Genomic DNA, 27435 nt, shown 5'->3' on the forward strand with positions numbered 1-27435 from the left:
GTTGCCAAAACTTCAGTTAGAGCAGAGGTAAGGAAAGGAGAGTGCAAATGGTTTTCAAGGGCAGTTGGATTCAGCACAGTGTGATGGTATCAGCTTCCAGTCCCTGGAAACGGTCGGTGCCAGTTGGCATCTGGTGTGCCTGGCAACAGTCTGTCTCTTCCCCTTGCAAGGTGTACCTGATTGTGTGAATATGTAAGATAAGATATGAGAGATCCTTGTTAAATTTTCATACATGTAAATAAGTAAAATGCAGAAAATAAAGTGACCTGATGTTTTGTTGTAACTCCACAGACAGCAATACAAAATTGGTGAGTAAAAGAAAACTGCCAAAAGAAAATAGCTTTCTATGTTCAGCTCAAAATTGTGTGCTGGGGCTTTGTCTTGTAATAATGCGGGATTTTCTGTCTTCATGTCTGGATCTAGAACAGTGTCACACAGCAAGAGCAGGAAGCCAGTTCCTGTCTTTCAAGGCCAGCACCAAAGCCTAAGGAGAAATCAAGGGCCACTGAGCACAGGTTGCTGCCGAGGGTTATGGGCAGGTTTTACAATGTGTCTGCATGCAGCAGAGGAAGCTGCCTGCACTCAAGCGTGGAGCTTTTGTCTTTGCGGGGTGCTGGCACCAGCTGGTTGTTGGAGTGCAGGTTTAGGGTGGCTCACAGCCGGCACCCAGCCTCTGTGCCCGGGGGCTGTTGGCTCCTGCTGATGGTCCCTCATTGTTCCATAGCCTCGGGAAACTGGACTGAGGGAGGACTGACACCTTCACAGTGGTATTCAGATCTGATTCAAGGCAAACCGTAGCTGCTTCAGTTTTTTATCCCTTAAACTGAGTCAGGATGATTCATCTGTTTTTAGACAGCACCCACCTATAGAAGGTGGGTTTGAGCTGCGTGTCTCTTCATTCAGTCGCTGTAAGTGTGTCACAATTATCAGTGCTTGTCTGATCCCCATTAGCGACTCAAAAATACTCTACTATGGGAAGAACTCGCTGCCATCTATTCTGTACCGTTCACCATCCGCTGTGCGCCCCGGCAGCGCCGTGCGGGCTGGGGGTGGGGTTCGGGGCAGCCTCGCAGCCCTGGCGGGCGCTGTGTGGGAAGCGCGGGAGGCGCCGCACCTGCCCCAGCCCGCCGAGAGCCCGCGGCGCGCTCGGACTGGCGGGGCCGCGGTGAGCGCGGGGCTGGGAGCGGACGGGGCGGCCGCGGGGAGCGGCCCTCGCTGCGGGGGGAAGCGGAGCGGGTCCCGCTCGCAGCTCCTGCGCTTCGCAGCTCTTTCCCAGCTTCTCCCCGTTGTGCCCGGCGGGGCTGGAGCTGGCCCGGGGCTCCGGGGAATGGCGCCGCGTCCTTCGCCCAGGAAAACGTGCGGGACACAGCCCCGGCAAGGCTTTTACATTTTACAGCACCTGCGGTCTGCCCGGGCCTGCCGCCTGCAATTTTCGAGAAATTTCACCAAATTAGTTTCACCTGGACTTAATATTTTGTAAGTTTTAACCTGTAAGCAGTAGATGTAAACCCTAGAGTTAGTCTCTGAGTTTTGGGGAAAGTTTATTGTGTCTTTCTGAGCTCACTTTTCTCAACTGCAAACCTGGTGTGTCTTTAGCTTTTCAGGGCTGCTTTAGGCCTAGTTTTATTTTAAGCATTTTGAGGTCCTTAGGCTGCTTTTAACAGCACAGTGAATTTATTTCCAAAAAAAAAAAAAAAAAAAAAAAAAAGAGAGAAGAAAAGCATACCATAGAAGCTAAAAATAGGAGATAAAAAGTTTTTATCTAACCACAACTTTGTGCATTGCATAGAAAAAGCTTCCAACAGGACATGATGATGAAGCAGTTCATGGCCATGTTAACGAAGAATGAAAACGAGCATCCCCCACCCACCAAACTGCTGGATCTAGCAGGACAGCTTTGCCAGGAGCTCCAGAGCTCTTCTCCTAGTCTGGAGAAGCTGGTTGAAGCCATGATGAAATGCAAGAACAACAGAGATTTTCTTACTAACATCCATGTTGTCCGAGCTTGTGTGTCCGTTCATATCCATAAAGGGCAACATGATGCAGCCTGCAGACTCCTGGAGGTAGGAATGTGTTCTTCAGTTCTTCATGGAAACAAAAAGCCATGTTAGAAAAACAGTAGTTGGGAGCTGTTAGAGCAGCAGTGCCTGAACTGCAGCACATGGAGCACTTCCAGCTCGTGTAAGGCAGTGGAAGGTGAGAAGTGCATTGCTGACCTGCCAAAGCCTTTGCTGCAGGCACTTCGAGTTAATCAGCCAAGGAGAGAAAGGTAACTGGCTGATTATGGGGTTGGCTGTAGCAGGATTTTTGGTTCTTGGAGTTTTTAACAATCTTAGGGCTCAGGACATAGAAGTATTGGGAAGCCCAAGATTCAGGGGCTTGGCAGGGTGGGAATGTATGAGGAAGGCTGGATGGTGCCACTCAAGGTGAGGGATTTTTGGCCTCTAGATCTGGTAATGCAGACGTCTGCATCAGGGGAAAAGAAGGAATTAGGCAGCTCCCTGTGTACTTGAGGGAAGGTACAGCCAGCCATATGCTCAGATAATACTACTAGCTCTGTCAAACCAGTAGGAATCCCTAAGTGTGTTTCTGTTGAGGGTTTTCTCCTTTATACACAGTCTGAGTGACTCTCTGGAAAGTTTGCTTATGCACAGTTTTGTTTTAGCATTGCAAGGCACAAGAGAAGGAAGAACTGGTGCAGCTTTGGCATGAGGTTCACTACCAGAGGGTTATGGAGAAGCAGCAGACAGATGTTCTGACACCACTGCAGAAATTCCGTTGCAGGAAGAGGTATTGCACAGTGGGGAAACCAAGATTTATATATTTTTTTCTCTGTAGTTTGCAGATGCAGGGGCTCCAGATGCAGAGGCTGGTTTTACTGCTCAAGATGCTGCTTCTTGGAGCTTGGTTTTTCTTGATATTTTGACCACTTTGGCAATGTGAGAAAATTCCCATGAATGCAAATTATTCCTTTTGGGTCCTTTTTAATCCCATTTTCTCCTGTGTTCAGGAATCCTCCACCTCTTTCCCTTTGTCCTGATGGTTTGAAGAATCGAAATTATTCAGAAGAAGTCCGCCAGCACCTGTTCAGGTTTGCTGCAGAGGTGACAGCAAATCCAGACAAGAAACAGAAGGTAGGGATATGCTGGGGGTACTTCCAATCAAACCTCTTTGTCACAGAAAAGCAGGACACTGTAATCAAGAGTCTATAACTGGTTTAATTTTTAAATCCTTGTTTTCAAAAGGCTTACTGGGGCTAGGATTCCTCATATGTGATCTTTCCCTAAAGGTTTCTTTAAAAAATCATGAGGTTCATGCTAAGTAATTTCTCTTGCTGTGGACAAATGTTGAGGGGCAATAAATTCCTCACTGGGTTTTTAACAGTTTTAATTTTGTAGTGATTGAGCACAGGCAGCCAAACAGCCATCACTCAGCAGAGCTCTATTACAATGATAAATAGTTCTGACTTGACTGAGTGACAACCTATATAAAATTGCACTTTGTTCACCACAACAAATTTTTTGCTGACTTTTCAAATGCTGATAATTTGATGTGATAACACAATAGGCTGTGTTGGTGTATGCATGGATCTGCCTTCTTTGGACAGGGACAGATTTGTAATGGAAGAGATGTGTGAATTAAATCAACAAGCACTGTTGATCACTGCCTTGCCAGGTGAGGGCTTCAGACTTGAATGTCTGCCTCTGTGAAGCTGTCATTTTATGGGAAGTGCATGGTTTGGTGAGGGCATTATCTGGTGAGCAGTATAGAATAGCAGTGGCTTCCTTAGCAAACAGATTGTTTGGGAGTGCAGGGTGGAATTTGTGTTTTCTATCAGCTCTGAGTTTATAAAATGGTCTCCTCGATGGAATCCACAAGGCCTATCAGAGACCTAGTGAGTAAATGCCTCTGGCTTTGGAAGGTCTCTTGCTGGACTGCTTTTGGAACTGAAGGGAAATGCTTGATTATTTGGATGTGATTTTTTTCCTTTGATTTCTCCCTACACCTGGGTTTGCAGGAGGAACTGGCTCGGGCCGTGAACCTGCGGCCAACCCAGGTCTGTAACTGGTTTGCAAATTATCGACGCCGCCAGAAATCCCGTCTTGTTCGTGTGGAAGAGCTCAACAATTCCTGTCCTGAGAGGGCTTTGGCTTCCCACAGAAGTGAGCCACAGGATAAAGGATCCAACACTCCACAAACTGCAGGTTTGTCTCTTCCTAATGGGTTCAGGATGTGGTCCAGAGAGGTGAAAATCAATTTGAAATTCCCTCAGGAAGGGAAGGATATTGCTTGTTCAGAACAGCATTATGTGCTGATGGATCAAGTGGATGCTGGAGGCCTCTGCTTCAGTGGAGTGCCTCGGTGTTGGGCTCCAGGCTGTCACTCCAGAGGAGCAGACACTGCTAACGCCTGTGCAACAGCAGGTGAAAAGAGATGCCTGGCTTTAAGGAGGCACCAAATAAAAGCAAATACATGGGAAGCAGCAGGTTTAGCTCTCAGATTCTGGAATAAGGGCAGTGTACTCCAGGAAAACCCAGTATTTCCATGTCCTTCCACAGACACTGAACCAAACCTCAGTCACAAGGAACACAGGGGTCTTGCTGCATTTGGCAGATTGGACTTGTTTCTTTGCCTTTTGGAGTAATCATTAGCATTGTTTCACCTGCCTGGCCTGCACCTTTCAGGTGGATCTCATGTGGACATCAGCCCTGGGCAAACAGAGATAACCCACATGCCCAGTGAGCCAGGATGGGAGCAGTCAGCTGCACCTCTGTATAAGCCTCCTGAAGGGACATATTTAAAGATGCTGGAATCCAGGTGATGTATGGCATCTTTACAGTGACAGTTCAGAAATGAAGCAGCATCTAAATGTATTCACAGAACTGACTTCCATGTTGGTTCCTTGGGGACATCACCTGGGAGCCTTGCCACCACTGATGGAGATGTTCCATGTCCACTCAGAGCAGTTCATCTCCCAGCTGTGGAGGGCAGGATTCAGAGGTTTTGCTGGGGGTCCGCTTTTGGCAAAGCAGTATGTCTGGCTGATTCATTTTCTCCATCATTGCAGCTGTGTGCAGAGCCCTGAGCTGTATGAAGCTGGAACAAGCATGGCTTTGTTCACCACTCACAGCTCTGAACAACCTGTACCTTTTGGCACTGAGGCTGTGAGGGAAGCAGGAACCTGCTTTGGCTCTCCTGTGCTGCTGCCTGGAGAAGCAGTGAGCAGAGCTGCTGGCAGCCCCTGCCAGGGGAGCTTTGTCCTGCGCTCCTCCCAGTCCTTTCCCTCTGTGAATTATTGCCTGCCCATGTGGTGGCCCCCTTACAGCACTGGAGGAGGCTCTGGCTCCGTGTGGACCCCAGGTGTAGAAGGTTAGTAAAACTGCACCCAGATTGTTGACCCTCAGACTTCCAAGCTTCTTTTCCCATTGCTGTAAACATTATTGCTCACTTAAGTGTCCTGATGAAGGAGGGCAGGGCTTGTTTGGAGCTTTGGAGTTCCTCTTCCATGATAGTTCAGTGAGAAAATCTGCTGATTTAAGGTATTTAAACAGACACACTTACCTGCTCTTTTCCCTAAACTGCAACCACTTCCATAAGATAGTGGTGGGTTCCTTTTGGTGTATCCATTGAGAGAGTCCCTCCAAGTGTTGTCTGCTCACCTTGCCCTCTTGCAATGTTCTGGGTTTTTAATGCCTGTCATCATTAAGATATTGTCTGAGAAAAGTCTGGGAACTTAACTGTGACATGGTGCTTGTCTTCAAGTACATGTTTTCACTTTCCTCTCCCTCTTGCTATTTTTTCTTTCTTTCTCTTTGTCTTCTTCCTGTCCTGTCTTGTTCAGCATTCCCACCATCCTTTTCTCCTTCTTCAGAACAGGCTTGATAGGATAAGTGATGCCCACTTGCTTTTGCCATCAGTGTGTGGAGCAGGAAGGGCTGTAACTGCCATTCACCCAGGCTCTGGTGAATGTGGAGCAAGGAGAGAAGGAATAGCTGGGTCAGAGGTTGGGGCTATGTTATCTGTATCTGTACTTGTGTTTAATTTGAGCATTTACTTCAGCAGGTTTCAGAGTTCCCTTGAGCACAGTCCCTCAAGCTGGCTGTGTTGAAGCCAGTTCAGAAAGAATCATTCAGCAGTCAGATTTACAGGATGAAAGCTTAATCCCTAGAGGAGGACAGCTAGGGACCCTGGAATCTATTCCTCACAGGTAAAAGGAGGGAAAGCACAGGGCTGCCTAAAGGCAGGAAGAAAAGTGGTGCAGAGTCCAGCCATGTCCTGATGTCCCTGTTGAAGAGAGTTGCAGAAATAGTGACACACCTCATTCCCAGGGACTGCTTCTCCTTGTGTCCATCCTTCTTTGCCAGTATTTATATCTGTGCATGGGTAATCTTGTCTAAGTATACAAGTGTGTGTGTGGCACACAGGAGATTTGGAACCAGCCTAATCAGAGGAGATATGACCCCCTGCTTTTTAGGCAGGTTCAGTTTCTGATCTGTTTGCTTGGTTTTGGCAGAAAAGCATAACCTGTACTGATCCAGTGAGGGCTGGGTTGGTAGGGCCTGTACTTAATCCTAAAATAGTTTTTGTAGCTTCACAACCTCATGACAAGATTATTCCATAGCGCAAGCTTTCCAGATTGGAAGACAGAAAGACAGGCACTGTTCTCTTTCTGTTTTCCACCTATAACAAAGGTTTCAGATTTCAGATTTTCCTGGGGAATTGAGATAAATTCAGAGATTGCAAAACAACAAAAATTCGTGCCATTTTCCATATGTTATACAACTTCCATAATGTTACATAAAAATAAACACTGCCAGACATTATGGGCTTCCTTTAATTTACTGATCTGCAAGGCAGAGCAGGAGCAGCAGCCCCATTTTTAACCCTCTGCTTGACACTGACCAGTGTTTGTGCCAGCATGATGATGTCAGTTTGTCAGAAAGGGAGGTAGAAGAAGCTTTATTCCCACTTTAAAAATGAGAAAGCAGAGGCACAGAAGGCTTTGTGGCTTGTTAAACAACAAGTAAATGCAGTGATTCACTGAAGATAAGATTGGTGAGGCTTTGGCCCCAGTTCCCTGCAGAAATCATTTCTGCCTTTTGCCCCTGTTCCTCACTTGGCCTGGTGCCTCGTTCACATTCATGTCAGACTCCTTGCTCTGAATTGCTGGGGAGAACCCAGGTCAGACATTGTAAACCTCAGGCTGTGTTTTGGGATTCACAGTTTTAAACAGTGGCTAAAGATCATGAAGGATCAGCAAGGCTTGTAGGCAATATTATGGCTGGATTTAAAATTGCATGTTCTGACTCTGGAGTGAGCTCATGTTTATTTTTAAAATATGTTCTGCCAGTAGAAGAAATCTATGGTGAATGTCTCCTGGTTGGGTATGTCAGTGTGCCAGGCATCCACACACCCTTTATCATATTCCTGTGAGGGGCAGGGCTTGCTGCTCTGTGGGCACCTTTTGGTGGAGACATAGGGCTCAAATAACCCTATTTGTAAACACTGTTTAGTGGCCTGGTCCAGGTCCCCCTAAACCTTGACCTCCTCAAAATTCCATGAGTGCTATGGAACATCAGTCTTTTTCAGAAGTGAGTGATGCTTGGGCTGCAATTTCAGCAATTTAATTTTGCAGTTTCTCTCTAGGGAGCCAGGAGAGCTGGTGTGGGTAGTCTTGGGTAAGATGACTGCTCAGTCAGTGAGGATCACCTGTGTTATAAGGCAGAGCCCCCTAACAGAGGCAGGGGCTAGAGAGGAGTATTGGTACCAGAGTCCTCTTGAGCAGTTGTGGTGCAATGAGCATCACGACTCATGGGGGCAAGAGATCAAACTGTCTGATCAAGGCAAGTGAGTGTTGATGTCTGTAAGGACAAGGCAGTGATGTTACCCTGGTTTTAGAGGTAAGAGTAACACAAAGAGAAGGAAATTATTTAGCCAAGATCACCTATCTGGAGTGGACTCAGTGTTATGCTCTTCTTGCTTCCTGAGCACTGGGATAGAGCTACAAGTCAGCCAAAGGACCCTTAATCTGCTTGTCTCATTTTTACAGATGCTCACCTGGACAGGATGTGGCCTCAAAGCTTATCAGAACAATTCCTGTTGATTTCTTTCATGGGCTTTTTACAGCCACTCCTACGCACCTGGGCTGTGTCCAAACCTCTTCTGATCTACAGGGCTGTGAGGTGGGAGTGTGAGAGGGAAGCAGGCTGGAAGCTGACTGTCTCCATCTGCTTCTGCTGCCTGAGAGGAGGGGTTGATCCAGCAAATGGACTGGAAGGCCCTGTGGGACACCAAACAGATGCTCCCCCTTACAAATAGGGGTGGTGTGTCCTCTTCACTCTGCAAGTCAGAGCAGGTGGAATGTAGCCCAGCTAATGGTTCTTGCAGAGTGGAAATCTTGTGCCTTCCATTTCAGAGAGAAAAGCACACTGAGCAAGGCATTCTGCATTTGAGCCAGCATATTGATTTAGAAAATGTCAGTGCTGAGATGTTCATGGTGGCTTACAGCTTCTGCCTGCATTTCTGGGATTCCAGCTCAGAGTGCTGGGAATCCTGCTGCTGTTGGGCTCTCCCCTTTGGACAGCCCAGCATCCTGGCAGGGGCAGGCAGCAAGTCCCAAACCACCATCAGAGGCTACTCCTTGCCATGTTGCATAACTGAATTGCAGAACTCGTTGCTAAGGGCACTGTGCATGTCGCTGTAAGTGGGCTGTAAAAAACATGAGACAAATGCTTGAGAGGGTGGCAGAGGGAGTTGAGCCCATTTGTCATTAGGAAATGTGACTCTGAATGCAGCCTCCAGCAGAGCAGTCCCAGGGCTGGTCCCTGGAACCTGGGGAGCATTCCAAGGAAGGGAACTTGACACTGATCCTGTTGGTTCTGCTTCTTTCCTGTACTCCACTATTGGGCACCTCTTGTCTGGGTCCAAATGGACACACACCTTGGGCTCTTCTGGTGGTGGTTTGGGCACTGTTCTTGCATTAGAGAGACTTTTGAGTTGGTGATGATGGGAGAGAACATCCCATTCTTGAGTACCCAGTGCCCACAGGCTGATGTGTTTTGTGAGGCTGGCAGAGCCTCCAGGGCAGTGTGGATGTGCCCCAGACTCCACTGGTGGCCTTGGAAAGCTGGAGCAGAAGTGTAGCTAATGTTGTGTCTTTGTCTAAAACCACATATTTTGACTCTTAAGGTCTCTGCTTTTAAAACATGTTCCAGGAGCTTTGGTAGACACCTCCTTATTTATGGGAAGTGTTTTGGGGCAGAAGGAAAGTTGCCAATTGAGATGTGATTCCCTGTATACTGCTCCTGGTCAGGGCAGTCTTCCCACTGCAGAACCTGTATTTTCAGGCCATAACAATTTTGAGAAATAGGACAGGTCTTTAGACAAATTAACAGAACTCTATCAAATGAACAGTCCTGCCAACAACCTCTCTTGTCCTGCTGCAAAACATTCCAGTAAGAGGCAAATAGAACATAAATACAAATGCACTTGTATATAATATTTTTTCCAGTTCCTCTCAGACTGTGTTTGGCAGCACTCAGTGCCCACCTGTTTCTGCACCCTGTATGGAAGAAAGCCAAGCCCTGGGACAAAGCCAGGTAAGAACACACCTAAAGTTCAGAGAAAGGAGCTCTGTACACACAATCCCCTGCAGCTCTCTCAGAGGAGATGTGAAATCTCATATCATATTCAGTATGAAACATGTTTGATCTAAGCATAGCTCCTGAAGTCCAGTTCAGGGCAAGCTGGGCATTCCCTGGCTAACACCCAGCAGATAGTAGAAGGAAAGGTGGTTTTGTTTTTTCCTACTTAAATTGCTAATCAGACCCTAATTTTACTAAATATGTCATTGAAATGGTGACCAAAAGACCCTGTGCATATCCAAAGTGTCATTGAAATTTTCAGCAATGGAGGGCTCACCTATAGAACAATCACACAAAGATGGCTGCTTGAGATCCTCCTCTCTAAGGTGTTGTGCACAATTTGACTCTGTTCTCTCAGATCTCTTAAAATGTTTAATGCAATTTTCATTTGCAAGTCTTTGTTATTGTGGATGAAAGGGGATTCTGCACTGTTGTGAGATGGCTGATGGCAGTACACAGAGCAGTGTGATTATTGGCCAGGATAAAGAAGGTACTTCCATGCTGTGGCTGCAGTCTGCATTCCTTCTGATGGGGACTTCAAGGCAGTAGAGAATACAAATTAGAAATCTTGTGCTTTCAAGGGGATGGGAGCACATCTCTGAATTGTTACCTAAAAACAGGACCCAAGGAAGCCCTGTCTGAGCTGTACATGGATGTATTTTTTGGCTTCACATGTGTTGGTCTCGCAGTCAGTCAGCATCCATTGCTGCTTCCCTTTCAGTGTGAGCTGCTGGGGAAAACCTTTTCAAAAGAGATTACAGAAAGCAGGACCCATATCTGCTGGCCTCATTATGAGAAGTGGCTGCAGCTCTGAGGGCAGTAACAGAACCTCTTTTGAGTCTCTGAAAGCATCAATATAAAGATCTGTATCTTGGAAAGTGGCCTTTTTCCCAGCCATAATGTAAGCCAGACGAGAAGGAAAGCTTTGGGCATTAATAATGAATGAGCCTTTTCTAAGATTCCCAGAGCAGGATGTCTCTAGCTGGTTTTCATCTTGCTGTTCTGCATCCTTGCACTGATTTTTGCAGTGGTGAAGAAACATGACACTCAGTACACTATGGGCAGAGAGCAAGATACTGAGTGATGCTTGTAGATGTCAAATGGGACATCTTCAAATCTTTGTAACAATTACTCAGTTCAAGAATTCAGAAAAGCAATTTTTGCATATTTTTCTGTGAGCTCTATGAAAAGGAAGAACTTGAATGGGTAAATGATTTTACAGCATTCTACAGACTTCCTGGGCACTTTGCTTCTGCTGAATCAACTTACTCTGGGCTTGTGGCAAGAATATGCAGATGTTTGGTTCCTGTCCCTGAACCACAGAGGTGCAGGTGAAAACTTTCTTTTGTCCGTGACTCAATTTTTTTGGTAGGTCATACATCCTGTTAGAATCAAAATACGAGTAAAATGAAAGCAAGCAAACAAACAAAAAATGAATTCATTTTGGAGATGTTTCATTCTCTCCTTGAGCAGAGCTCCCTTGTCCAGGACATCACTTCCTTAATGATTTCATTCCTGTCTTACCCTCTGCCAGTTACTGCCTTTTATAGGAGTCAAAGCCTTGGGCAAAGTGAAGGGAATTGCTCTGCTCTGAATTCCTGGGAGTTGGATTTGGCATGGATTGTGCTCATCACTTCTACAACATGGATTACTGTGAATGTGGAGGGGAAGCAGGCCTTTGTCCCTCCATGCACACAGCCCTGACCAGTGCCATCCCCTCCCATCACACACCTTGTGCTGCTCTCTGCTCAAAGGAGCTCTTCCACCATAACCAACTGGGTTCAAATCACACCTGCTGAGGCTTTGGTCCCTTCCTGTGTCTTTCAGGTCCCGGAGGATCCTGTTGTTGACTCACTAACCAACGACATGTTCCAGGCAGCATGCCTGCTCTGTGAGTTTTCGGAGAGTGCATGGATGTGAGCTGCCTGCAGATACTCCATGGGTCTGCAGTTCCCCAGGAACCACTCCACTGTTTCCTTTTTTCCCCCTTTTTTTAATAGAAGAGGGGTCTGACAGGGAGAGGAATAGAGTGAGGGAGAAAGATGGAGGTGTGTTCAATGGTTACAAAGTTTGGTTTAGTTACAGTTCTATTAAGAATTTTGCAAAGCATAGAAGAAAGCAAAGGTGCACTGTGGACTGTAGGTTTTTCCTGGAGTTGTCTGAAGCTGCACTGTCAATGTCAAAATTATCAAGGCACTGGTTCTGTGGCAGTAACATAGATCTAATCATAGCACTGGCTAGATCTGAGTTGCATCATGAAGGTAAATGAAGCTCCTGTGCTCAAAGGAGTAAAATTTGGTCACATTGCCTTGCAGTGGATATTGGATAACCCTTTATCAGGCTTGGAAAATAAGGTCTCAGTAAGTGCTGGTAAAATATTGCTATTTCTTATCAGTGCCTTCCTGTTTTACAGCAGAGTGTAACTTCTGGAGTGTTCCATACTCCGTGGTGTCACAGGTGACACAAACTGGAGGCCAGCAGAATTTTCAGTGCTAGGGCATGCCATTGAATTGAGGTTTAATACAAGAAGTACCCTTCATGCAGGTTTAAAAATAACCCTGCAAGTTATGGGGGGGGGGGGGGTGGGGTTGGGTATTTTCATAAAGTGTTACTGTTTTTTGAAAAACTTGTATTGCAAAATGTATCCCCATTGCCAGACCTCCAGCCCAGAGACACAGGCGGAAGATGGCTCCCTTACCTTTTGTTCCAAAGTTTTCAAGTAAAGGTTTTCACTTACTGTTTCTCCAGAGTTCATTTCTTTCAAGGTAAGGATGTGAAGTGATAACTTTCACATGTCAATTATGTATTAAAGGGCAGGACCAGCTGTCCTGGGAACACTTGCGGGTGCTGAGAGCCTGAAACCTCCATTATTTTGGTGGCTCTCACCAGAAATAACCCCTTTTGTTTGTGTTGGGAACAGCGGTGCTTGGAAAGGTCACACACGTTATCGTTTATTGCCGGCAACAGCGGGGCCGTGAGTGAACCGGGCATTTCTACAGGGAGCAAAGACGCCGGGCTCGTGGGGCCGCACGAACACCCGTGAGGGACGAGCCCGCCCTGCCCTCACAGCCCCGGCACCGCCCGGCCCTCCGCTCGGGGCCGTTCCCGCCGCCCGCCGCCGCCTCCCCATTGGCCCGCGGGCCGCCCGCCGCCGCCTTCCCATTGGTCCGCGGCCGTTGGCAACAGCGACAGATATATCCTGCCGCGCTCTGATTGGCTGTCGCCGCCCGCCGAGCCATAGCAACAGCGGGGCGCGCGCGGCCCCTCAGGAGGCGCGCGGGGCGGCGGGACTGAGGCTGAGGGAGCGGCGGGACCCCTGAGGGGCGGGCGGGGCCGCCATGGCCGCACCTCGGCAAAACCCGTTCTCTGGGCCCTGTCACCGCTGTCACCGGCCCTTCTGCGGCCCGCGGTGGAACGGAGACGCGACACGGTCAGGAGCCAGCCAGAGACGCGGCTCCACACAGAGGCAGCAGCCCCATAGCAAAATTCCCCCTGGATCTTGCTGGGCTGCTGTGTGATATACCAAAGGTACTTTAGTTTTGCTTTAGTTTTCATCCCTGCTGGTGACATGTCACAAAAATGACTGATTTAGGCAGCCAGTGCTACATGATACATGAGGATGAAAGCCAGGGAGGTTACACTTCCCTGCTGCTGGAGATGTATTGGAGTAAAGAGGAATGACGCCTCTCTTACAATGAGATGTATTTTCAGTACCTTTCAAATACTTGGTTCTGCTTTCTGTCAGGGGAGATAAGATTAGATTAACATTGACTGTATAGGAATTTTAGAGAGCTGTCATTCTATATAGGTTCTTTTCTAGGAAAGCAACCCGTGCTAGGGAATGCAGGTATTTTGGCTTGGCATATAAGTGACCTTTGTTCTACCACGTTAACAACACCAGTGTCCTAAGACCTTGTAAGTTTTAAAAATAGTTCAAGAACACAGTTGTTTTGAGTTTTTAGTTAAAAAGAAGAGGTTCAATTCAGCAACATTCCTCAGGAGTACTAGAACAACAAGTCTCTTTTCCAAACTTAAATCTGAAAAAGGATTTTCAGTTAAAGCAGAATTAAGGCCTTTTCTCTTACACTTAATGAATTTCATTTCTGAATTTGGTACAATTGCTCTCTGGAGGACCACTGAATTTTCTAGGTCATTTCCCAAGTGAAATAACTTATTACTTTCCTGAAAATTTATGTTAGACAATTCAAAAGTTTGGTATGTAAAATTGAGCAAATTAAAATATCCCTTTAAGAGACGTAAAGTCAAGTAGCTGAAGTACATTGTATTTTGGCCCAGTCTCACCCCATGTCACCTGGATATTGAACCTGCACAAAGCACTTTGGAGGAGCTAATTGCGTTTGGACGGGAATTTGCAAGTGGGGCCTACAGATGGTCTCAGGACTTGGCCCTGCTGGGTTCCAGGGGGCTGAGCAGCACTCAGGGCTGAGCTGAGCTGAGCAGCACTCAGGGGTGGGCTGAGCTGAGCAGCACTCAGGGCTGGGCTGAGCAGCACTCAGGAGTGGGCTGAGCTGGGCTGAGCAGCACTCAGAGCTGAGCTGGGTTGAGCAGCACTCAGAGCTGAGCTGGGCTGAGCAGCACTCAGGGCTGGGCTGGGCTGAGCAGCACTCAGGGCTGAGCTGGGCTGAGCAGCACTCAGGGCTGAGCTGGGCTGAGCTGAGCAGCACTCAGGGCTGAGCTGGGCTGAGCTGAGCAGCACTCAGGGCTGAGCTGGGCTGAGCTGAGCAGCACTCAGGGCTGGGTGCTGCTCCCCCATCCATGAGCCAGAGCAGACGGGGTGCCTGGCCTTGCAGCAGAGGAAGAGAACAGGTGAATCTATGCTGAATGCCTGTAGTGCTTTTGACCTTCTCTGCCTGTGCTGCTGGCTGGAGTTGGTCTTTCAAGGAAAGCCTCGTGGAGTTCTTTCTATTGCATTCACGTTGGGGTAGCAATTTGTTCAATTTGTGCCTTACCTCGTTCTGGTTTCCTAGATGTGATTCGTGTCCCCATCATGTTCTGCTTTCCCTGTGCTACCATCTGGAGCAAGCTCTGGATGTGTTTTTGTTGTTCTTCCTTGGAGCTGTACTTGGAAGCACGCTGAGCACGTGGCTGACCTGCCCTGAGCTGAATGTGCTGTACCTGCTGTTGTCATTCCTCCTCCTCCACATGGCTTGGCCTAGCAAAGGAAGGAGCTTGCCCTAGATAGAAAAAACCCAAAGTTATTTTTATCTTTAAATGCATATAAGGGCCCAAAGTACAGTGCTGGTATGATTTGATTGGTCACAGAAGGGGGATGGAAATCTAGGAGCACTTTCAGAAGTTCTGTTACTGACCCTCCCTGGGGTGAGAGGGACACTGTCCAATAGGCAGCATCCATGTTTTCCAGCACTGCTGCTGGAGATGGCTTTTCTCTTGGCAGTTCAGCAAACAGCCCTGATCTGGCAAGGTGGGGGGCTGAGGGTGGTTCTGCTCTGGAGTGTGCTGTGGAAAAGGCTCTGGGGAGGTCCTGCACAGGAACTGCCGTGAAACCTTCCCTGAGCTGATCCAAGGCATTGCTACAGGGGATGGAGGATGTGAGCAGCAGCTTCTCCTGCCCACAGCCCTTTGGCAGTTCTGCTTTCTGCCACTGCTGCATCCAACACCCACTCAGGACAAATGCAGGGGGAGACAGCTCCAGGGAAGTGTTTTCAGGCAGTCCCTCAGTCTGGATGCCTGGCTCAGCTTTCCTGGGGCCTTGTTTTTAGAGGAAATGAGCACTTTGTGCAGTGACTCAAGTGGGGCACCCAGAATCAGAGGCCACTGTTGGAAATGTTGGCAAAGGCATTTTGTTTTATGTCTGCACTTCATTAGTCTTATCCCCAAAGTCTTTCATGTTATGTTCTACAGTGAAAGGTCATTGTTTCAGATCAATCATTTTCAGTGGGATTTAATCCAGTTCTAAGTCAAACTAATCCACTTTGGTAAAGGTTGAAGGGCAGTAAAAATTTATTTAAGACAGATCTGGTCTTATTTTTTAAATGTGGCTGTTGATGCTGAGTCCTTAATTGTTTATGCTCAGCACGAGGTGTCTTTGAGAGGGGTTCCAGAAGGATTGAGTTATTTTGTGTTCATATTGTTCCTTTACTTCCAGTATTTTCTAACACAGGTTGTTTCTTTTTCCTCTTACCTGTAGAGCCTCTTTTCAAAATGGTGCTCTGCTGGCAGCTGCTGATAAGCAGGCTTTTTCATGTTTTCCTGTTGAAGCTTCTGAATCCTGGTTACTTTCCCCTCATTATATGAAGAGTAAAACTGCATTTTTCTATCTGGGCAGGAGTAGCAAACACCAGAGTCTGAAGTAGCTCATGAGGAGTTAAAGCTGCTTTCAATTAGCTGCTGTGTTCTCACCACTTAAAGGAACCCCCACAACTGAGCATGCCTGACAACCCCCTGTGCATATCCCTGAATCATTCTGGCAAGGAAAAACTGCCATCATCTTTTATTCAGACATAGTGCTGCTCCTCACTGGACTCTGAAATGAGCAGGTGCTGGCAGATAGCACATTTTGCCAGAGACTTCTGAGGGTTTATCAGCTTGTGTCTGCGCAGGATTTTGAACATGCAAAGGCTGCTGTGTGTGAATACTGAATGGTATTAATGCACTGCAGTGATCCCAAACAGGCTTTGGGGTACAGACCTCCCCTTTCCCAAGGGAGCAAGAGCTTCACAGGTTTTGTACTAATCAGTACCCTTGTGTTTTAAAGTGTATGTTAATAGATACACAGAGCACTTCACCACAAGGCATGGCATGAACCCTGGTGCTGCTGCTGAGCAGCACTCAGGCAGTGTCATCTTTCTTCATTCTAGGATTTACCCTTGAGTTATGAGGGAGGTTCTGTGAGTGATTCAAGATTAATATGAAATTGAAATATGACAAAGAGTAGAGTATTTTCACACACTGTGACAGCCTAGAGGCTTGTTAAAGTGTGCTGTATGGTTTGGCTAGAAGTATGTCACTGAAATTACAGTCCCTCGTGGTTTGGGAGAGAATCATCACACTACAGCTACACCCACTGCTATCTCGTGCTCTGATCTTGTCACTGCTTACACCATCTCTCCTCCTGGTGCACATTTATCTCACTTCACTGGGGGAATGTGCTGCTAGAATTCTAACAATAAAAATTAAGCCTCTGGAAGAATCTGTCTTGCAGCACGGTCTGAGCACCATGCCCCATGTAAGGGCCACTCACAAGTATTTCCAAGACCAGATGTTCACAAACTCCATCTCTTTCTCCTCCACTGTTGTCTCTACTCCATTTGCTGTGATGTGGAAGCTGGTTAACCTCCCCCACCAGTGGGTGGTTTCTCTTCTCTCTCTCTGTTTTTCAGTATCTTGTCCCCAAGACTTTCATCATTTAGCAGTTCCCTAAATAAAACATTTCCTTGCTGCAGAAAGGAGAGGGAAGATCATTTTCTCCAGGGATCCAGGAGCATGTTAGTGGCAGGGACTCTGTGGCAGCACTGCTGTGGTTCCATGAGTCTTGGAAAGAGAGGCACAAAATGTGTGTGTGCTCCCTCAGTGCTTCCAGGAGCACACAAGGGGATGTTTGCTCCCTCAGTGCTTCCAGGACTAGACAAGGGGAGGTTTGCTCCCTCAGTGCTTCCAGGACTAGACAAGGGGAGGTTTGCTCCCTCAGTGCTTCCAGGAGCACACAAGGGGAGGTTTGCTCCCTCAGTGCTTCCAGGAGAGCAAAAAGGGGAGGTTTTCCACCCTGGGGAAAGGCTGGGGATGGCACATGGTGGTTTCCTTGTGGTGGTGCCTCTCCAGCAGTGTTCCTGCAGCTGAACATCAGCCCTGGGGAGACACCCTGGGAGGCAGCTGTGGTGTCCCCAGTGCCCCTGTGTGAGTGAGCCCTGAGCTGGAATGGCATTTCAGCACGAAGCTATTTATGGAATATGGGTGCTGGCCAATAATCAGGTCTGCCCGTGGAGCACAGCCACTGCCTGAGGTCATAGTGCAATTTTCAGTGCCATAAATTTCTCCATCTACAAATTCTTGCTGGGTGTGGTCACTTTGGGAACAATTCTCAGTCCTGCCTCATGAGAGCAGTGTTCCTGAGCTCTGATGGGAATCACAGAGTGATGCTGGTGTCTGAGCTCAGCAGGGGAGCCACAGGCAGGCACTGCTTGCACCCCATTCTGCACTCTAATGGAAGGCCTGCTGATTTTTTCTTTTCCTTTCCGTTTGTGTTTTAAGACATTGTGACTTATAAATATTGTAGGAGATTATAAAATTCCCTGTGTGAGCTCTAATTTCTGTTTATTTGTACCTCTGTGTATCTGTGGAGCCTGTGCTGAGGGTGGGGATCAGAGCCCTGTGTGCACAGAATAGAGGTGCTGTCCCCAGGCCTGGGTGTGAAATGCAATCTCCTCCCTTTCTCTGGGTTACAGTCACACTGTGCAAATGCTGCACACAATGTTGCCTTATTTTAGCACTTTTCCTTGAAACTGTTGAATTTAGATGTGTATCTGGTTTTAGAGCAGTGAGGTTACACATGACCTCGTGGATTCAAGGTTAGGAATTTTTGAGATGCTTTAGACTGAGAAATAGCTGTTTTACAGAAACCTCAATTAAGGAAACCAAAGCATTTAATGAGAATGTTTTGTGCATGTGTGGATATATCCACATATATTTGGAAGATTAATGCAGATTGGTTCAGTGGGTGAATAAGTGGTTTTAAAAATACTTTGTAATCCATTTCCCTGGGGAGTCTGAAGCTGCTGTGCAAGACTAGAAAGCTGCTGGTAAACCCTACATATTTTCAGAGCTGTTGGAATCCTTTGCAAACTGACTAATCTCTGCTGAGAAATTATTCCAACTGCAAAGGTTCCCAGCTGAAGTGAACTGGGCAAAGAGGATTGGCACATCTCTCACTACTCTTGCCTAAGGGTCACATGCTCTAAAATTTGTATTTTTACATGGAATCATATATTTTTAAAATCACATCTTTGCTGTCTATACCTAAACATTTATTCTAAGGTAAAATCAATGCAAGTTTTAAAATAATTTTGATAATAAATTGAATTGATGCTTGAGTTCAGGTTTGGGTGTCACTGCCTTCTCTTAGAAACAGTGAAAATAAAATCCCAGTAGGAAAAAGCCCCATTTGGCTTGCTGGGATGAGTGCACAGTGGTGTATGTGCTTCACACTGCTGCAAGGGCTGTTTCCAGAATGTTCTGACAGCCAGTTTATAACTTGCTAAGTTATCTCTTTCATGCCTTATTACATATAACTATAGTTTATTCTTATTGGTCATATTTATTTATGTCTTTTAACAAGCAGTATTCATCTAATCCCTTTTAAATCCACAGAATGGCATTAGGGTGTAATGCACAAAAGCCAGTAGCACTAGAGTTAAGGCTAAAAACTTTTGTCTGACACCAGGGACTGGATTGACTCATTTGAAGCAGTGTGAGAGTACCGAGGGTAGTGGAGGGGTCGGGAGCAGTGAGAGCAGCCCTGTCCCGGCTTCCCGGGGCTGCTCCTGGACTCTCTCTCCTTCTCTCTGGGGGTGAGGATGGATGGGAGCTGGAATCGCCTCGGGCGCTCCGGGGCTGAGGTGCCCGCACGTGAGCAAACCTTGGCTCAGCTGTGCAGCAGCTCCCACACCTTCAGCACCGCAGGCGTGTCTGAATGCTGCCCAGGGCTGAATGGCAAAGTTAACCCAGGGTTTATTGTAAGGGATGAGTAACGTGGCTCCCAGCGTTTCTGTGGACACCGGCAGCCGTTTGTTGTTCGTGCAAGGTTCTTACCTTGAGATAATTTTTATGTAAGAATGGTAGTCTGTCAGTTTATGAAAGAGGAGCTTGACTATTACACATTAAAATACGTAGTAAAATTGAATTAACTGCATCTCTTAGGTAAGGTAGTGGAATTGGTCCGTGGTGCCACCCCCACAGCTCGGGCTGTTTGAAGGCAGCCGGGGTGCGAGATCCGCTCCTTTCCCCTCAGAGGCACGGCCGTGCCCCACTGCGGGCTGCGGCCGCACAAAGCAGCCCCGGGGCTGGGCAGGGTCACACGTGAGCGCGGAGCGTGGTCACCCTGGCCGTGGTCAGCCAGGGGCGGCCCGCCCGTGCCTCGGGCGAGGCCAGGCAGGCCCGGTGAGGCGGTGACCGTGTCGGTGTCTGTGTCCGAGCCCGTGCCGTGCCCCGTCCCGCAGTGCCCGCGCCCCCCGCCCACCTCCACCTTTGCAGCAGGAAAATGCAGCACTCGCAGCGCGCACGCGCGGCCCGCGGCCGGCGCCCCGCCATGGCTATTTATAGCAAGTGACGTCACCTAGAAATAGAGCGCGGGGGAGCGGCGCCCCCTCCCCTCCCCTGCAGCACCGCGGCTCCGCCCCCTCGTTGCCTTCCCGGCGCGCAGGCGCGGGCGGCGGCAGCAGCGCGAGGCTCCGAGCCGCACACGCCGCGGTCGGTCCGGGAGCGCGGCCGGCGGGCGAGGGAGCGGCGGCCAGCGCGGCACAGCCCGGCACAGCTCGGCTCAGCCCGGCACAGCCCAGCGGGCGGCTCCGCTTACGGTTCCTGCTCCCGCCACTCGTGCGCGGCCAGCCGCACATCCCCGCCCGCCTTCCGCTCTCTCTGAGGGGCGCGCAGAGCCCAGCCCGGCAGTCACCACGGAAGCGGCCATGGGGGACCGAGAGCAGCTGCTGCAGAGAGCCCGCCTGGCCGAGCAGGCGGAGAGATACGATGACATGGCCTCGGCCATGAAGTCGGTGAGTGGGGCCGGTAGCGTGGCGGCCGCGGGGCGTACTCGGGGAGGAGTGTGCAGGGGAGTAGTGGCGGGGGAGGGAGGGAGAGGAAGTGCGGGCTGGTCCGAGGCGGGGTTGGGCCGGGGAGGATGCGAGCCGCCGGCTCCCGCCCGTGGCGGTGAAGAAAGGAGGGCGGGAGCGGGAGCCCGACCGTCCCGCCGGGACAGCTCCCCGCCGTGTGGGGCGGTGCCCGGTACTACCTGCCTTGGGCAGGGATGAGACAAAGAGCAGCCGGTCCAAACCGGACCAGGCACCCCCTTTCAAAATGTGTTTCCTTCCCCCCCTCATTCCCTCCGTTGCCTGTCTCGCAGCCCTCCCGCTCCCGGCTGTCCCTGCCCCGGGGGTGTGGCTGTCCCCATGCCCTCCTCTCCGTCTCCCCACCGCGCCAATCGGGCTCGCAGTGCGGCCATTTGAATGGCGCCCGCCTCTCCTGGCGGCGGGAACGCTGTGCATTCCTTCTGTGCTACACACGGGGCCCGTCCTCGCCCACCTCCCTCCCTCCCACCCCGACCGGGTGCTGGGTTCACCTTGGGGTGCATCTCCCCTTCTGGGCATCCGCCAGCGTCTGGGGGCGCTGGTCCCGCGGGATGGGCACTGCGGCGGGGGCTGTCTGGGGACACAGCCAGAGGAGCCCCTTCCTCTTCCAGACGTTTCTATTGCCTCACTCGCTGCCATCGGTGACTCACGGACAGTAGCTGCCTCCAGGTGTGAAAGCTGCCCCCCGTTCCAGGAGCGTTTCCCGAGCTTTAACGTTGCCTTTTTGCCTCTTCTTTGTAGGGTAACAGTTTCTCAGTGCATTCCATACCCTGTTGAATACTGAGATGTGTTTAAACAATGTTACATTTGCAACTCTGCTCCTTTCAGAAGCAAGCAATGAAAATTATTTGTACTGATCTGACTGTACTGATACATAATAAAATTGTAGAATGGTCAAACCTGTTATGTCTAGTCCCTTTTTTGAAAACAAAGCATTCACAGGATCCGAATGTTGTGGGTAATGTTAATGCCACTGGATGCTTAGCAGTGTCTTTCCATATCAGATTACAGTTGGTTTGTTCTTGCTGATCTGTCCTCTGTGAACACCAAAGGCCCCAAGAGGAACTGTTTCTCTTGAGAGTTCTGCTGTTTGAAAGCAGGAGATGATTTTAGTTTGAAAAAGAGCAGCTTCAAATGGAGTCCACATTTTTGTTGTAAGAATGTCACCTCCCTTAAATGGGGGCAGTAAAAAGACACAAATTTTGCTGCTTTTGTTCACTATTGCTATTATGTTGTAATAAATGTTACAACCAGTGCAGTTCTAAAACAGTGATACTAATGAGTGTCTCAATACCAGAGCCACAAGACATTAAAATAAGGTGTGTTTATAATTCTATCCCTAGAGTTCTTGATACAAACAATATAATAGTAACAGCTCTTCTTTCAGTTGGTCATTTAAAAGATGAGAGAGAACCCACTAAGACTACTGCTCAAGAGGACAATTTCGAGCTGTTGCCAGTAGAAAGTTTTACATTTCTCCAAGAACTGCAGAGCTGCAATGTGTGCAGGTCCCTGGGTCCATGTGAAACCATGAGAACACAGTAGCTTTGCTTTAGGAAGTGTAAATAAAGTACTTACAGCTAGTGTGCATGTCCAGGTGTCTTCACACTGTTCTAATTGCTGTGCAGATTTTCATTCACCTGGAGCTGTGCTATTCTCATTTATAATGCCACTCGTGCTCACAAATAATTTGTGTGATCATGAGCTTCTGGAATTGGGAGCTTCAGAACACTTTGTAAGTAAGTGGAGTCTTGAAACATATAGATACTTTTAAAATACAAAAAGCAAGCTGAATTTAACAGCAACAGTTCCTTGCTTAGAGCTGTTCATACACTGCTGCCTGGCTGGGATGGAGCTTCTCTTGGCTGTTTGGCTTTCCCAGGTGGTCACTCCAGCTCAGCAATTTCCAGAATGCTCTTCAGCGTTGAGGTTGATTCTGTATGTCTGAGCACAATCTGTGGAATGTTCTGAGGGCTCTCCTGGCTCTCCTCACAGCTCATACCTCTGTCTCAGTGATTGCAAATAACTGAGAGATAATTCAGAGAGCTTTTAATCCATGTGGCTTAATATTGAAGTAATCTTGTAATCCAGAGAATTTAGATTTCCTCCAGAAGGAAGGAAATCAGTATTCTAACTCAGAAACCTATTCTCGAAGATATCTTTATATTATATATATATATATATATATATATAATTTATATATATTTATATTTGAAAAGTTTGTTTTAATTTTTTAAAAAATCTCTGAATGTAACACATCTGATACTTTTTAAAGGTGCTATATGAAAGTCGTGTGCTTTCAGTATAAACTGAAATCTGAACGATTAATTTCAGTTTTAGGTATGACTGCACTTTTCAATACAGAAAGTAGCAAACAGCATGGTAGTTACTTCAGAAACATAAAGTAACAAATGTTGGTTTTAGTGAAAGTGTCTTTGCCTGATTTTTGGCTGCCACTGGAGAAAAAAGTGACAAGGCTGCTGTTTCATCTGTCAGCATAAAGCTGGAGAAACATTCATTTTTTATTCCCATTAATTCCTTCTATAAAAAAAAAAAAAGCTAGACCAAGTAGCAGTTGTAGCTTAAATAAGGAATTTACTGCTCAATACAAATTTTTTGTTGTTGTTATAAACATTTTTTCATGGAAGAATTCCAGTATTTTTGATTGTAATGTATAAACAGGAGAGGAAAATGAAATAGTTGCTGTTACAAATAACTGGTTTTAGTTTACTAAACCCATTAATTTGTAACTATTAAAGCTATTTTAGTACGAATACAACCATAAGTGAATGGCATTCTTCCATGGGGCATGGCATTCCCATTGCATGAATGCTGCTCCAGGGTCCCAGCTGTCTCAGGTAAAGCTGGCACGGTAGGTACAGAATTGTTTCTCAGCACACTGACAGAGATGCTTTGGGTGGCAGTGTGCTGACAGGTTCTCAGTGGATGCAACAAATGCTTCAGCATCCTGGGATTTCTGCATTGGTTTAGATAATTCCAGAAACCATGAAAAATTGTAGCTGTGTAAGCCCTTTGTTTTTGGACAGTATTAATCCTAATAGGTAGTGCTTAGGACCTCTATTGATTGATGTTGTTTTTCCAGTATAGCTACATAGTGGTAAAAAAGAATTTATTTTTAAAATTGGTAACGTGGGTGATGTGAGATACAGAATTTTAAAATTAGTCATGTGAGAAATACTGCACAGTGAAATAAATTTAAATATTGAATTCATTTTTTTGAAACAAATAGCTTGAAGTTCTAGTTTGTTATGTAGGCATTATCTGTTTATATGAATGGACTTTAAAAGTGTGGGATATTCTGTATTTTTGTCACCTATCTCTGAGTGTCTGGTTTGGGATTAATGAAGTTGTTTGTGTAGGAGAGGGGAATGAGTTGTCTTTAATGGAAGCAGTGCTGGGACATGGCTTCCCCACGGCCTTCTCTGGGGTACCTGTGCTAGAGAATTCCAGTTCTTGGTATGGAGCTCTGAACACACATGATACAGAAACTGATCTGGTTTAAATTCATTCGTTGGTTTCTATTTGTTCCACAATGATGGATTGCATAACTTTGTATCAGGCAAGTTTTATTCCTTTACCCTGACTCTGTGCTGGCTCAGGTACAGTCATTTTTGCAGCTGCTGGTTCAGAACTGGCTCTGGCTGACCCAACCAGAATAATCACAGGGTCAGGTCATGGATCTGCTCTCCATTGTGGAACTTTTCACTTTGGGGTGTTTTCCTTGGTGTATGGCCTGTGTAGGATCACACACAGAATTAATTTACTGATTTCTGAGCTGATGCAGTACTGCACACTCATTAGCTTGTGGTGTTAGGAATTCAGGGTTATAGTCAGGATTCCTTTTACATGCTCCCATTTTAGTCACTAAACAGTGAAAGAACTGTAAATATCTTTACTAGAGAAGATTCAGGTAGGTTGTGGTGGGAATTGTTGAGGAAAATACTGCTTGGGAGCTATGATGAAGATTCTGAAGATGTCATTAGAGTTTATTCCTGTGCATTTCATCCTCTGTAGGTTGCCTCTAATTCTATTAGGACAAGCAGAGCAGTGTCTTTTGGGACTTCAGGTTCCTGAACTGTGGAAAAGTCAGTTTGGAGATAAAACTAATTGAGTTAATATATTTTAAGAACAAACCTAAATTTGAAAGTAATTTCTTAGTGTAAGAGTTGTAATTTACATAAAGCATTTTTTTGGATCTGGAAACGAGCACATTTGTTAGAAGGTTCACTGCCTACACCAGCAGTCTCAGAATAGTGCAAATATTTGTGACTTGATTGTGGTATGTAAGTATTGACTGTGAGCACTCTGGTGCCTGTCATCAGTGTAAATGTGCACATTTTAAAAATAAATAGTTAATGATTTTAGCAGTGTCTGAGCAAGGACAGGTTTATTTTCACACCAAAGTACATATCCTTAGACTAATTTTAAAGCAATATGGCTAAGGTAGAGGAATTACATTTGTCATCCTAATTCCTTTGAGTTTAATTTCATGCATATAAATTTTTAAAAGTAGAACAATTTCAAGTGTCCATGTGTGTGATATCCTGAATTAAAACATCAAGTGAAATAGGCCTAAATATACAGTATGAGAAGTATTGGCCTTCTACCTCAGCTTTTTGAAGCAGCAGTTCCAAGTTGGTCATGGCTTCATTCCTGATTTGCTGTCCTATTTCTGTGCAGATTCTTTCATGTCTTATCCCTGGAATTTGTCTGCAAATCAGGGGAGCTTTTGTATTCCACTGTGTAATCACCCACTACATGTCTGACAGAGACCATGGAACGCTGATTCCGTTTGTGCTGTGCACAGTTAATGACTGCAGCGCTTCCATCTCTGCTGTCAAACGGACACAAGCAGCAGGACACAGAAATGGGAGCATTGCACCAGCTCCCAGTGTCTCTGCTGTGCTCCACAGTAAAAAACTGGTTCTAGGTACATTTAAATTCATCACTAAATGTGTAGTCTGTATAATTAGAACAGACTTCCTAAAAATTCTCAGTCTTCCTCTCTGATTGCTTCTCCATTACAGAGGCTTGACTCACTTTTATTCAGTGAATGTTCTTTGCAATGGCATCTCAATACCCCTTCTATTCCTTCAAAGCCATGGGCATTTCTCTCTTTTAAGTCCTGACTGCAGAACAGTTTTAAACTTTCAATGTTAGAAAGTTAATCCTGTCTAGAAGGAATTTTGGGTTCTAGAAGAAGTTTTGAATCTTGCATTTGTGATGGAAGTATTGAAGGAGGTTTGCACACTCTTCTTTAGGGCAAACCCTTTAAATTTGCTTTTTGTCTGCATTTTCAGGTAACTGAGCTGAATGAGCCCCTCTCAAACGAGGACAGAAACCTGCTGTCTGTGGCCTACAAGAACGTGGTGGGAGCCAGACGGTCCTCCTGGCGCGTCATCAGCAGCATAGAGCAGAAGACCATGGCAGATGGCAATGAGAAGAAGCTGGAGAAGGTTAAAGCCTATAGGGAGAAGATAGAAAAGGAGCTGGAGACAGTCTGCAATGATGTTTTGGCTCTCCTAGATAAATACTTGATCAAGAACTGCAATGACTTCCAGTATGAGAGCAAGGTCTTTTACCTGAAAATGAAGGGGGATTACTACCGCTACCTGGCAGAAGTTGCTGCTGGAGAGAAGAAGAACAGTGTGGTGGAAGCCTCAGAAGCTGCCTATAAAGAGGCCTTTGAAATCAGCAAAGAGCACATGCAGCCCACTCACCCCATTAGGCTTGGGCTGGCACTCAATTTCTCAGTGTTCTACTATGAAATCCAGAATGCCCCTGAGCAGGCCTGCCTTTTAGCCAAACAAGCCTTTGATGATGCCATAGCAGAGCTGGACACACTAAATGAGGATTCCTACAAGGACTCCACTCTCATCATGCAGTTACTTCGAGATAACCTCACTCTGTGGACGAGTGATCAGCAGGATGAAGAAGCAGGAGAGGGCAATAATTAATAAGCTTTTCTCTGATCCCTCTTTCATCCACTTGGCCATCCCCATCATCACCCATATTTCCTTGCCACAGTCACACTAAATATCTAGTGCTAAGCATATCTGTATTGTACAGCTGTTCAGATCTGCTGTCCACTTTATCAAGAAGCAGTTTCAGATGAGTCTTCATGGGCATTGATGGATTGATTGGTTTATTGGCCCTATTTATCTTAGTTGCACTTCAGCAGTGCAGAAGGAGGCATTTTTAATTTGCCTGTTGATTGGAAAATAAGGAAAAGAATAATGGGAAGTGATTGAGGATAACTAGATTCCAGTTAAAGGTCTCTGTTTGAAATGAGCTGACAGTTCTGTTAAGCAGTACATTTTGTGCATGCAAAGTAAATTAGCCACCCCAAATTTTTTTCAGTCAAAGAAAACAGTTAAGCTGATGTGAAATGACAACTCTGTTCATCAGTTTACAATAAACTGTTTGAAATGTGAAGTTTCAGTAGCAATTTGGTTTTTTTGCCTCTAACTTATGTGCACAGTTTCTTTAAATGCAGTGCATCTACCTAAGAGTTTTGATACTTGTAACCTTTTGCAGTTGTTTTGAAGAATCATGAATTTATTTTTTGTAAACTCTTTGGCTGTTTGGTTGTCTGTGTATTCTGACAACTCTATGTCAATATTTGCCCATGTTAAGATGGATGACTGGGAAGCCAGACTTCTAAATTAAATGTTTTGGAGTTAAGTGAATAAAATAAAATGCTGCTTCAGGGATGTTATCTCTACATGAGCTGTCCTGTCTTTTGTTTGGAGCAGAGAGAGAGTTACCAAACACATCACTGACAGATTAAAGCATATTTATTCAAAAGTTTAGTGAGAAGTTGACACATGCTAAACAACAAAAATGGAATATACTGTGCTGAAAGAAGAAAAACCCAAACCCACAAAACCCAAAAGCACCTGCAGTGGGGTCACCTCTATTAAAGTGGATTTCCCAAGGTGGTATATTTAGTT

The 27435-nt window shown here is 46.6% G+C and overlaps 2 protein-coding genes across 2 annotated transcripts; both read left to right on the forward strand.

The window, feature by feature from the left end:
- Positions 1–110: 110 nt before the first annotated feature.
- On the forward strand, positions 111–14135 carry ANHX (anomalous homeobox). Its single transcript, XM_026797102.2, has 9 exons — positions 111–1476; positions 1790–2063; positions 2666–2790; positions 3011–3134; positions 4019–4205; positions 4686–4818; positions 5069–5370; positions 9512–9599; positions 11472–14135. The coding sequence occupies exons 1-9, from the start codon at positions 1328–1330 to the stop codon at positions 11500–11502; spliced, it is 1413 nt and encodes a 470-aa protein (XP_026652903.2). The 5' UTR covers positions 111–1327; the 3' UTR covers positions 11503–14135.
- A 5875-nt stretch (positions 14136–20010) lies between these two features.
- Positions 20011–27206, forward strand: YWHAH (tyrosine 3-monooxygenase/tryptophan 5-monooxygenase activation protein eta). Its single transcript, XM_074554082.1, has 2 exons — positions 20011–20389; positions 25783–27206. Exons 1-2 carry the CDS (start codon positions 20303–20305, stop codon positions 26437–26439), a joined length of 744 nt encoding a protein of 247 aa, XP_074410183.1. The 5' UTR covers positions 20011–20302; the 3' UTR covers positions 26440–27206.
- Positions 27207–27435: the final 229 nt, after the last annotated feature.

This window comes from Zonotrichia albicollis, chromosome 18 (assembly GCF_047830755.1).
Source record: "Zonotrichia albicollis isolate bZonAlb1 chromosome 18, bZonAlb1.hap1, whole genome shotgun sequence".
NCBI lineage: Eukaryota > Metazoa > Chordata > Aves > Passeriformes > Passerellidae > Zonotrichia > Zonotrichia albicollis.

Bases quoted from the DNA above. Each gene is read 5' to 3' on its own strand.
- YWHAH (XM_074554082.1), top strand. From the start codon at position 20,303: ATGGGGGACCGAGAGCAGCTGCTGCAGAGAGCCCGCCTGGCCGAGCAG. The intron at 20,390-25,782 runs GTGAGTGGGGCC...CTGCATTTTCAG, and splicing joins TGGCCTCGGCCATGAAGTCG to GTAACTGAGCTGAATGAGCC.
- ANHX (XM_026797102.2), top strand. From the start codon at position 1,328: ATGGCGCCGCGTCCTTCGCCCAGGAAAACGTGCGGGACACAGCCCCGG. The intron at 1,477-1,789 runs GTAAGTTTTAAC...TGCATTGCATAG, and splicing joins TCACCTGGACTTAATATTTT to AAAAAGCTTCCAACAGGACA. The intron at 5,371-9,511 runs GTTAGTAAAACT...TATTTTTTCCAG, and splicing joins GTGGACCCCAGGTGTAGAAG to TTCCTCTCAGACTGTGTTTG.